Genomic DNA, 12,210 nt, shown 5'->3' with positions numbered 1-12,210 from the left:
AAACATCTCAAGGATGATGAGCTCAATTTCGAGTCTCATAGCAAAGGGTCTGAATACTTATGTAAATAAGGTATGTCTTTTTATATATATACATTTGCAAACATTTCTAAAGAACTTCACTTTGTCATTAAGGGGTATTGTGTTAAGATTGATGAGGAAATATATTTAATAATTCCATTTTAGAATAAGGCCGTAACATAACGGAACGTGGGAAAAGTAAAGGGGTCTGAATACTTTCCGACTGCACTGTACATGGTGTCAACTTCATTTGTGGCACATTGTCTGCTTCGTAGATGCACCATTTCAATTCACATTTGATGATATCTGAAGTGAAATAGAAAGGTGAAAGCAGCGATCAGGTTGGTTCCACCAGGCTATTTATAATCACCATTGATAATGTAATCAGTGTGTCATAGGAACACCATTTTCATTCCATGTGTGACTGATGAACTCTGCTTCCACTTGGCCTATTTCTACGGATGGACTGGAGATGCAGTCAATTGATGGGGAGACCATAATTGGGTAGATTTCCTCTGACCTGTTCAAACTTCAACATAGTACCTGTTTGTGTGTCAGGTATTACATATCATATCTGCCATTGGTAATAGAACAGTGACTGATGGGTGTATTATTTTTTTTATTTTTTTTATTTTTCACCTTTATTTAACCACGTAGGCTAGCTGAGAACAAGTTCTCATTTACAACTGCGACCTGGCCAAGATAAAGCAAAGCAGTTCAACACATACAACAACACAGAGTTACACATGGAATAAACAATCATACAGTCAATAATACAGTAGAAAAAGTCTATATACAGTATGTGCAAATGAGGTAGGATAAGGGAGGTAGGGCAATAAATAGGCCATGGTGGCAAAGTAATTACAATATAGCAATTAAACACTGGAATGGTAGATGTACAGAAGATGAATGTGCAAGTAGAGATACTGGGGTGCAAAGGAGCAAGATAAATAAATAAATACAGTTTGGGGATGAGGTAGTTGGATGGGCTTTTTACAGATGGGCTATGTACAGGTGCAGTGAACTGTGAGCTGCTCTGACAGCTGGTGCTTAAAGCTAGAGAGGGAGATATCAGTCTCCAGCTTCAGTGTTCTATGCAGTTCGTTCCAATCATTGGCAGCAGAGAACTGGAAGGAAAGGCGGCCAAAGCAAGAATTGGCTTTGGGGGTAACCAGTGAGATATACCTGCTGGAGCGCGTGCTACGGGTGGGTGCTGCTATGGTGACCAGTGAGCTGAGATAAGGCGGGGCTTTACCTAGCAGAGACTTGTAGATGACCTGGAGCCAGTGGGTTTGGCTACGAGTATGAAGCGAGGGCCAGCCAACAAGAGCGTACAGGTCACATTGGTGGGCAGTGTATGGGGCTTTGGTGACAAAACGGATGGCACTGTGATAGACTGCATCCAATTTGTTGAGTAAAGTGTTGGAGGCTATTTTGTAAATGACATCGCCGAAGTCGCGGATCGGTAGGATGGTCAGTTTTACGAGGGTATGTTTGGCAGCATGAGTGAAGGATGCTTTGTTGCGAAATAGGAAGCCAATTCTAGATTTAATTTTGGATTGGAGATGCTTAATGTGAGTCTGGAAGGAGAGTTTACAGTCTAACCAGACACCTAAGTATTTGTAGTTGTCCACATATTCTAAGTCAGAACCGTCCAGAGTAGTGATGCTGGACGGGCGGGCAGGTGCGGGCAGCGATCGGTTGAAGAGCATGCATTTAGTTTTACTTGCATTTAAGAGCAGTTGGAGGCCATGGAAGGAGAGTTGTATGGCATTGAAACTCGTCTGGAGGTTAGTTAACACAGTGTCCAAAGAAGGGCCAGAAGTATACAGAATGGTGTCGTCTGCATAGAGGTGGATCAGAGAATCACCAGCAGCAAGAGCGACATCATTGATGTATACAGAGAAGAGAGTCGGCCCGAGAATTGAACCCTCTGGCAACCCCATAGAGACTGCCAGAGGTCCGGACAACAGGCCCTCCGATTTGACACACTGAACACTATCAGAGAAGTAGTTGGTGAACCAGTCGAGGCAATCATTTGAGAAACCAAGGCTGTTGAGTCTGCCGATAAGAATGTGGTGGTTGGTGGTTATGATATCGTTTAGGATTTTGAGGGTGGCTGAGGTGCACCCCTGACCAGTCCTGAAACCAGATTGCATAGCGGAAAAGGTGCGGTGGGATTCAAAGGTATGGTGGGATTAATTTGGGATTAACTTGGCTTTCGAAGACCTTAGAAAGGCAGGGTAGGATAGTTATAGGTCTGTAGCAGTTTGGGTCTAGAGTGTCTCCCACTTTGTAAAAGGTGATAACCGCGGCAGCTTTCCAATCTTTGGGAATCTCAGACGATAAGAAAGCGGTTGAACAGGCTAGTAATAGGGATTGCAACAATTTCGGCAGATCATTTTAGAAAGAGAGGGTCCAGATTGTCTAGCCCAGCTGATTTTGTAGGGGTCCATATTTTGCAGCTCTTTCAGAACATCAATTATCTAGATTTGGGTGAAGGAGAAATGGGGAGGCTTGGGCGAGTTGCTGTGGGGGGTGCAGGGCTGTTGATCGGTGTAGGGGTAGCCAGGTGGAAAGCATGGCCAGCCGTAGTAAAATGCTTATTGAAATTCTCAATTATAGTGGATTTATCGGTGGTGACAGTGTTTCCTAGCCTCAGAGCAGTGGGCAGCTGGGAGGAGGTGCTCTTATTCTCCATGGACTTTCCAGTGTCCCAGATCTTTTTTGAGTTTGTGCTACAGGATGCAAATTTACGCTTGAAAAAGCTAGCCTTAGCTTTCCTAACTGCCTGTGTATATTGGTTCCTAACTTCCCTGAAAAGTTGCATATCACGGGGGCTATTCAATGCGAATGCAGAATGCCACATGATGTATTTTGAGCTGGTCAAGGGCAGTCAGGTCTGGGGAGAACCAAGGGCTATATCTGTTCCTGGTTTCTACATTTTTGGGATGGGGTATGCTTATTTAAGATGGTGAGGAAGGCACTTTTAAAGAATAACCAGGCATCCTCTACTGACGGGATGAGGCCAATATCCTTCCAGGATACCCGGGCCACGTCAATTAGAAAGGCCTGCTCGCTGAAGTGTTTTAGGGAGTGTTCGACAGTGATGAGGGGTGGTCGTTTGACCGCAGACCCATTACGGATGTAGGCAATGGGGCAGTGATCACTGAGATCTTGGTTGAAAACAGCAGAGGTGTATTTGGAGGGCAAGTTGGTTAGGATGATATCTATGAGGGTGCCCGTGTTTATGGATTTGGGGTTGTACCTGGTGGATTCATTGATAATTTGTGTGAGATTGAGGGCATCAAGCACGAAATCTGAAGATAGATGGGGGGCAATCAATTCACATATGGTGTCCAGGGCACAGCTGGGGGCTGAGGGGGGTCTAAAGCAAGCGGCAACAGTGAGAGACTTGTTTCTGGAAAGGTGGAATTTTAAAAGTAGAAGTTTGAATTGTTTGGGTACAGACCTGGATAGTAAGACAGAACTCTGCAGGCTCTCTCTGCAGTAGATGTTATAGTTAGGGATGGAAATTTCGGGGTTTTTGGTAGTCATCCTTAGCCAGGATTTAGACACGGCTAGGGCATCCGGGCTGGCAGAGTGTGCTAAAGCAGTGAATAAAACAAACTTAGGCAGGAGGCTTCTAATGTTAACATGCATGAAACCAAGGCTTTTACGGTTACAGAAATCAACAAATTAGAGCACCTGGGGAGTAGGAGTGGAGCTAGGCACCGCAGGGCCTTGTTCACAGAAGCATGTATGTAACCAGCACATGAAGACTTGCAAAAGAGGATGTGATGAAGACTGACAGACAAGCTTTATACTGATGTATCTGAATGGAGAGAGACCTGGCACCAAAAAAAGGATTAAACACAACTTTTACTTGTATTGTCTTTTTTATTATTCAATTGAATGGTATCGGTTAATATGGGGATGGATAAACCCTGTGTATCCCGCACAAGGATCAGGGAACTCCTGTTGTGTACGGGACACCACACAGGAAGTTATGACCACTCTGACATGTTTTCCAAGGTGGCTCCATCACCACCAGACAAAATGCCGAAAGGCAGAGTATCTGTATCGACTGGGAATGACAATGAAAGATGAAAGGTGCACATTGTTATATTAGCCGAAAACTGATTCTATGGTATTATGAAGGGTTGTTTATTCTAAATGGACCTGTTACTACATTTGAAAGTTACCAAAACACTTAGTTTTGAATGTCTACATAAAATCAGCAATTGCATTCTTTTCATATTACTCTGCAGGGTTCTGACCTATTCAAAAAGTCCTTTGAGTGCTGTTTTGTTCCATATGGTATTTGATTGTTTTGTTGCTGTGATCACGGCACCCTTATGAATGAGACCCTGGTCTCAAATGGGTTTTCCAAACGGACTGGGAAGTAGGTCTCCGAGTCCCCTTGGAGGTGAGCAGTCATCACTCGTGTGGGACACTTACTAATGCTGGTTTCTGTTATTTTCTTTTCATTACACACAAAGTCAACCAAGCCTGTTTTTTATGTTTATTTAATTTAATTTTTTTACATATATTGCGAATGCAACAGTTCCTCTCTCAATGGGAAACATCTTTCCAACACTCCCCCTCGACAACCACCAAGCCTTGGTGTGAAATAGAACATCGTCATCCTCTGATCCCACATCTCCACAATTTTGCGAACAGACAGGCGCGCAGTGGATGTTTGATGTAGTCTACAATCGAAGTTATCTGTTTCAGGATACACTTCATCTCCATGTGTATATGGACACCCTTTCAAATGAGTGGTTTTGGCTATTTCAGCCACACCCGTCGCTGACAGGTGTATAAAATTGAGCACACAGCCATACAATCTCCTCAAGTATTGGCAGTAGAATGGCCTGTACTGAAGAGCTCAGTGGCTTTCAACGTGGCACTGCCATAGGATGCCACCTTTCAACAAGTCAGTTTTTCACATTTCTGCTCTGCTAGAGCTGGTCCGGTTAACTGTAAGTGTTGCTATCGTGAAGTGGAATCTCAGCCGCGAAATGGTAGACCACACAAACTCACAGAACAGGAATGCAGAGCACGTATAAATGGTCTGTCCTCGGTTGCAACACTCACTACTGAGTTCCAAACTGCCTCTGGAAGCAACGTCAGCACAAGAACTGCTCGCCAGAAGCATCATGAAAAGGATTTCCATGGCCAAGCAGCTGCACACAAGCCTAAGATCACCATGCACAATGCCAAGCATCGGCTGGAGTGGTGTAAAGCTCGCCGACATTAGACTCTGGAGCAGAGGAAACGCTTTCTCTGGAGTGATGAATCACACTTCACCATCTGACAGTCTGACGGACGAATCGTGGTTTGGCGGATGCCAGGAGAATGCTACCTGCCCCAATACATAAATGTAAAGTTTGGTGGAGGAATAATTGTCTGAGGCTGTTTTTCATGGTTCGGGCTCGGCCCCTTAGTTCCAGTGAAGAGAAATTTTAACGCTACAGCATACAATGACACTCTAGACGATTCTGTGCATCCAAATTTGTTGCAACAGTTTGGGGAAGGCCCTTCTTGGTTCAGCATGACAATGCACAAAGCGAGGTCCATACATTAATGGTTTGTCAAGATCGGTGTGGAAGAACTTGACTGGCCTTCACAGAGCCCTGAACTCAACTCCATCGAACACCTTTGGGATGGATTGGAACGCTGACTGCGAGCAAGGCCCAATCGCCCAACATCAGTGTCCGACCTCACTAATGCTCTTGAATCTGAATGGAAGCAAGTCCCCGCAGCAATGTTCCAACATCTAGTGGAAAGTCTTCCCAGAAGAGTGGAGGCTGTTGTCGCAGCAAAGGGGGGATAACCTCCATATTAATGCCCATGATTTTGGAATGAGATCTTCAACGAGCAGGTGTATCTCCGAGTTCTGTGCTCAGCTCTTTTGGCACCAGTTACTCTCTGTGTATTATGCAATGCGTCCATATGGCAGAGGGAGACACATACATAACTAGAGTGCCGATGACCGTCCCGCCATAGATAGAGCCCCTTCTGTGTAAAGTTTCACCATTCGATCCCATATGGAATCTGGTTTCCGTCAATATAGCCACGCTGCACACTGAACATCCCCTATGCCGTTTCATGCTCGGGAATCGTGAGACGGAAAAATATGTCCTCGTGAATAGCATCTCCCGACATGCATAACGAACTAAAGTCAATGCACGGGCATCTCGGCCCTCACAGCTAACATCCTTTTGGAGAAAGCAAGCTGGGGAGTTTTTGAGTTGTTCAGTCAGTTTCCTCCTGATTGCTCGCTGACAAAGGTATTGATGTGAGTTTCTGTGCGTCTGCCTCCTCACACATTGTTTTCACAATATCAATTGCAGCCAGTAAATATCCACGTGTAATACAGTAGTAGTAGTAGTAGTAGTAGTAGTAGTAGTAGTAGTCATATTCATAATCATTGTCATACAGTAGTAGTAGTAGTAGTAGTAGTAGTAGTAGTAGTAGTAGTAGTAGTAGTCATATTCATAATCATTGTCATACAGTAGTAGTAGTAGTAGTAGTAGTAGTCATATTCATAATCTTTGTCATACAGTAGTAGTAGTAGTAGTCATATTCATAATCATTGTCATACAGTAGTAGTAGTAGTAGTAGTAGTAGTAGTATTAGTAGTAGTAGCAGCTGCAGTCATCATATTCATTGTCATACAGTAATAGTAGTAGTAGTAGTAGTCATATTCATAATCATTGTCATACAGTAGTAGTAGTAGTAGTAGTAGTAGTAGTAGTAGTAGTAGTAGTAGTAGTAGTAGTAGTAGTAGTCATATTCATAATCATTGTCATACAGTAGTAGTAGTAGTAGTAGTAGTAGTAGTCATATTCATAATCATTGTCATACAGTAGTAGTAGTAGTAGTAGTAGTAGTAGTAGTAGTAGTAGTCATATTCATAATCATTGTCATACAGTAGTAGTAGTAGTAGTAGTAGTAGTAGTAGTAGTAGTCATATTCATAATCATTGTCATACAGTAGTAGTAGTAGTAGTAGTAGTAGTAGTAGTCATATTCATAATCATTGTCATACAGTAGTAGTAGTAGTAGTAGTAGTAGTAGTAGTAGTAGTAGTAGTAGTAGTAGGAGTAGTAGTAGTAGTAGTAGTAGTAGTCATATTCATAATCATTGTCATACAGTAGTAGTAGTAGTAGTAGTAGTAGTAGTAGTCATATTCATAATCATTGTCATACAGTAGTAGTAGTAGTAGTAGTAGTAGTAGTCATATTCATAATCATTGTCATACAGTAGTAGTAGTAGTAGTAGTAGTAGTCATATTCATAATCATTGTCATACAGTAGTAGTAGTAGTAGTAGTAGTAGTAGTAGTAGTAGTCATATTCATAATCATTGTCATACAGTAGTAGTAGTAGTAGTCATATTCATAATCATTGTAATACAGTAGTAGTAGTAGTAGTAGTAGTAGTAGTAGTAGTCATATTCATAATCATTGTCATACAGTAGTAGTAGTAGTAGTCATATTCATAATCATTGTAATACAGTAGTAGTAGTAGTAGTAGTAGTAGTAGTAGTAGTCATATTCATAATCATTGTAATACAGTAGTAGTAGTAGTAGTAGTAGTAGTAGTAGTAGTCATATTCATAATCATTGTCATACAGTAGTAGTAGTAGTCGTAGTAGTAGTCGTAGTCGTAGTAGTAGTAGTAGTAGTAGTAGTAGTAGTAGTAGTAGTAGCAGCAGTAGTAGTAGTAGTAGTAGTAGTAGTAGTAGTAGTAGTAGTAGCAGCAGCAGTCGTCATATTCATTGTCATACAGTAGTAGTAGTAGTAGTAGTAGCAGCAGCAGCTGTAGTAGTAGTAGTAGTAGTAGTAGTAGTAGTAGTAGCAGCAGCAGTCGTCATATTCATTGTCATACAGTAGCAGTGGTAGTAGTAGTAGTAGTCGTGGTCATATTCATAATCTTTGTCATACAGTAGTAGTAGTAGTCATATTCATAATCATTGTCATACAGTAGTAGTTGAGAGTACTTAGTGTTGTCAACACTCTAGATTAGGGCCTAATATTTATAAACAGTTTATAATCAGCTCTTCAGTATTAAACTAGTCATGAAGAGAGAGTTTAGTCTCAATAAGCACTAACAATAGCAGTCGTAAACACACACACACACACATGATAGAGATGTTTGATAATACAATGTAGTTTATAGCCATTCTACTATTTATAATTTATTACATTGCTGAATAATGTCCTGTTAGTGAATACAGATATTGAGTTAGTGTGTGTGTGTGTGTGTGTGTGTGTGTGTGTGTGTGTGTGTGTGTGTGTGTGTGTGTGTGTGCGTGTGCGCGTGGTCAGGCAAGAGCCTCCGCGCGGAGTAAATAGAGAGTCACAGTGGCACCGCAGCCTGATGTAATGGATGTTCTCACCAACAAAATCTCATAGATTCCCTTCGAAATTCGACATATTATGAATGAAGGTCTAATTTTTAAGCATTAATTCCCGCATGGTTACAGGGTTAAAACAGAAACAACTCAAAGGATTAAGTTTAGGCATTCATTCTGAGTGGTTAAGGTTAGGTATTCATTCTGAGTGGTTAAGGTTAGGTATTCATTCTGAGTGGTTAAGGTTAGGTATTCATTCTGAGTGGTTAAGGTTAGGTATTCATTCTGAGTGGTTAAGGTTAGGTATTCATTTTGAGTGGTTAAGGTTAGGTATTCATTCTGAGTGGTTAAGGTTAGGTATTCATTCTGAGTGGTTAAGGTTAGGTATTCATTCTGAGTGGTTAAGGTTAGGTATTCATTCTGAGTGGTTAAGGTTAGGTATTCATTCTGAGTGGTTAAGGTTAGGTATTCATTCTGAGTGGTTACGGTTAGGTATTCATTCTGAGTGGTTAAGGTTAGGTATTCATTCTGAGTGGTTAAGGTTAGGCATTCATTCTGAGTGGTTAAGGTTAGGTATTCATTCTGAGTGGTTAAGGTTAGGTATTCATTCTGAGTGGTTAAGGTTAGGTATTCATTCTGAGTGGTTAAGGTTAGGTATTCATTTTGAGTGGTTAAGGTTAGGTATTCATTCTGAGTGGTTAAGGTTAGGTATTCATTCTGAGTGGTTAAGGTTAGGTATTCATTCTGAGTGGTTAAGGTTAGGTATTCATTCTGAGTGGTTAAGGTTAGGTATTCATTCTGAGTGGTTAAGGTTAGGTATTCATTCTGAGTGGTTACGGTTAGGTATTCATTCTGAGTGGTTAAGGTTAGGTATTCATTCTGAGTGGTTAAGGTTAGGTATTCATTCTGAGTGGTTAAGGTTAGGTATTCATTCTGAGTGGTTAAGGTTAGGTATTCATTCTGAGTGGTTAAGGTTAGGTATTCATTTTGAGTGGTTAAGGTTAGGTATTCATTCTGAGTGGTTAAGGTTAGGTATTCATTCAGAGTGGTTAAGGTTAGGTATTCATTCAGAGTGGTTAAGGTTAGGTATTCATTCTGAGTGGTTAAGGTTAGGTATTCATTCTGAGTGGTTATGGTTAGGTATTCATTCTGAGTGGTTAAGGTTAGGTATTCATTCTGAGTGGTTAAGGTTAGGTATTCATTCTGAGTGGTTAAGGTTAGGTATTCATTCTGAGTGGTTACGGTTAGGTATTCATTCTGAGTGGTTACGGTTAGGTATTCATTCTGAGTGGTTAAGGTTAGGTATTCATTCTGAGTGGTTAAGGTTAGGTATTCATTCTGAGTGGTTAAGGTTAGGTATTCATTCTGAGTGGTTAAGGTTAGGTATTCATTCTGAGTGGTTAAGGTTAGGTATTCATTCTGAGTGGTTACGGTTAGGTATTCATTCTGAGTGGTTACGGTTAGGTATTCATTCTGAGTGGTTAAGGTTAGGTATTCATTCTGAGTGGTTACGGTTAGGTATTCATTCTGAGTGGTTACGGTTAGGTATTCATTCTGAGTGGTTAAGGTTAGGTATTCATTCTGAGTGGTTAAGGTTAGGTATTCATTCTGAGTGGTTAAGGTTAGGTATTCATTCTGAGTGGTTAAGGTTAGGTATTCATTCTGAGTGGTTAAGGTTAGGTATTCATTCTGAGTGGTTATGGTTAGGTATTCATTCTGAGTGGTTAAGGTTAGGTATTCATTCTGAGTGGTTAAGGTTAGGTATTCATTCTGAGTGGTTAAGGTTAGGTATTCATTCTGAGTGGTTACGGTTAGGTATTCATTCTGAGTGGTTACGGTTAGGTATTCATTCTGAGTGGTTAAGGTTAGGTATTCATTCTGAGTGGTTAAGGTTAGGTATTCATTCTGAGTGGTTAAGGTTAGGTATTCATTCTGAGTGGTTAAGGTTAGCGCTATTGTTTGGGGAAGGTTGAAAACAAAATGATGAAACAGAATATTCCTTTAAGGTTCATCAAGTACTCTCCCTGCATGGTAGAGAATTGTGAGCTGGTTCTCACACCATCCTGATCACTAGAAATAGATTTCTGACGTTTGAATGGCCCTGAGAACGTCGATACAGGCCTTCCTTGGCGCTCACAAAACAAAATAAAAACTATTGCCCGGCGTTGGGCGCGACCTCGTCATGCTCATTGCCGAAGTGTGCTGCTCAAACCACTGCAAGGCAGTTCACAATGCTCTATCTAGTCATGAGAATACTGATGATACCTGATGGTAATAGCGATATTGTTTTGTTTTAAGCCTTCCCCAAACCATAGCACTCTCTTAAACATTCGGAATGAATGCCTAAACTGTTAACCTTTAGAGTTGTTCCGGTTTAAACACTGTAACCACACCAAAAATAGACATTCATCCATAATACGTTGAATTTCAAAGGGAAACTATGAGATATTGTTGCTCACACACACCAAGGACACTCTTTCTCTCTCTCGCTCTATATCACACACACACACACACACACACACACACACACACACACACACACACACACACACACACACACACACACACACACACACACACACACACACACGTTGCTGTTGGTGCTGAATCAGGACCTGGCCCAGAGTGGTTTATTATCACTATGTGGGTTAGTTTTTATATTCCTGTTTTTTATATTCCTTTCCATCATACTCCTCCATCTCTCCTTCCTTTTTTCCCCTCCTCCCCTCCCTCTGTCACTACCCTCCCTTCTTCCATTCCCCTCTATCTTCATCTCCATCTGTAATCCCCTCCCTCCCTCTGCCACTACCCTCCCTTCCCTCACCTTCCATCGCTCTCTCCTCTCAGCTCTCCCACAATTGTCTTCCCTGTCTCCTTCATTTCTCCTCGCCCTCTCTCTGTCTCTCCCGCCATCCTTTCATTCTGACAGGCTGTGGTTTGTTGTTGTCTTTTCTCTCCTGCCTCTAGCGTTACTATGGCACCCTGCTGAGATGGAGGGAACAAGAGAGAGAGATGGATGGAGGGAGAAAGAGAGAGAAGGAGAGAGGGGGGAGGGAGGGACTGACGGACGGACAGAGAGAGAGAGAGGGAGAGAGATATATGGAGAGAGAGGGGTGGGGGGTCATACAGCGAGAGTTTTCTATCCACCATCCCTGTGTGTGTGTGTGTGTGTGTGTGTGTGTGTGTGTGTGTGTGTGTGTGTGTGTGTGTGTGTGCGTGTGTGTGTGTGTGTGTGCGTGTGTGTGTGTGTGTGTGTGTGTGTGTGTGTGTGTGTGTGTGTGCGTGCGTGGTGGGGGGAAGTGTTCTGTTAAGCAAAGGGCTAGATATTGATCAGTCTGTCAAAGGGTGCTGTGTACTGATGCTCCCTTACACCGTAGCAGGCAGTTACCGATTAGTACCACACACACACACACACACACACACAGGGAAAGGAGAGGAGAGAGAACTGAAGAGTAGTCAAAATAAGCCGAGAAGAGCAGTAGATAATCATGAGAAAACGATTGAAAAATAAATTGAATAGAAGAGTAGTCAAAGGAAGAGGAGAGGAGAACAAAACAAGATATTGAGGCTAGGACGTTTAAATAACAGTGTGTCTGTCGAGCCCCAGTCATAACAATGTGGTCTAGTTTGGAAGCCAATTCCAGCTTACGCTATTGGGCGTGGGGGTGGCAGCCGGGCTATGCTATTGGCTAGATGTGATGCAAGGTGGGCAAGGTGTCTGCTGCTAATTGATTTGTCAACTAAACGCCTGTCCCAGGGTTGAGAGAGAGAGAGAGAGAGAGAGAGAGAGAGAGAGAGAGAGAGAGAGAGAGAGAGAGAGAGAGACAGAG

At 42.1% G+C, this 12,210-nt stretch overlaps 2 protein-coding genes across 10 annotated transcripts in view; both read left to right on the top strand.

The window, feature by feature from the left end:
* The window catches only part of LOC118376424 (trithorax group protein osa), a 152,226-nt gene that overhangs the window by 114,909 nt on the left and 25,107 nt on the right, over positions 1-12,210 (top strand). The window lies entirely within an intron of this gene.
* LOC127906781 (uncharacterized) lies at positions 8,443-10,621 on the top strand. 8 transcript variants are annotated; one of them, XM_052460003.1, is made up of 3 exons: positions 8,443-9,574; positions 9,791-9,871; positions 9,980-10,621. In XM_052460003.1, the coding sequence occupies exons 1-3, from the start codon at positions 8,503-8,505 to the stop codon at positions 10,351-10,353; spliced, it is 1,527 nt and encodes a 508-aa protein (XP_052315963.1). In that variant the 5' UTR covers positions 8,443-8,502; the 3' UTR covers positions 10,354-10,621. The 8 variants fall into 8 exon arrangements, with proteins under 8 accessions (XP_052315963.1, XP_052315962.1, XP_052315965.1 ...); XM_052460002.1 differs by having other exon boundaries at positions 8,443-8,872; positions 9,197-10,621; XM_052460005.1 differs by lacking the exon at positions 9,791-9,871 and having other exon boundaries at positions 8,443-9,439; positions 10,034-10,621.

This window comes from Oncorhynchus keta, chromosome 13, assembly GCF_023373465.1.
Source record: "Oncorhynchus keta strain PuntledgeMale-10-30-2019 chromosome 13, Oket_V2, whole genome shotgun sequence".
Classification (NCBI taxonomy): Eukaryota; Metazoa; Chordata; class Actinopteri; order Salmoniformes; family Salmonidae; genus Oncorhynchus; species Oncorhynchus keta.
This window is presented reverse-complemented; position numbering and strand designations above follow the sequence as displayed.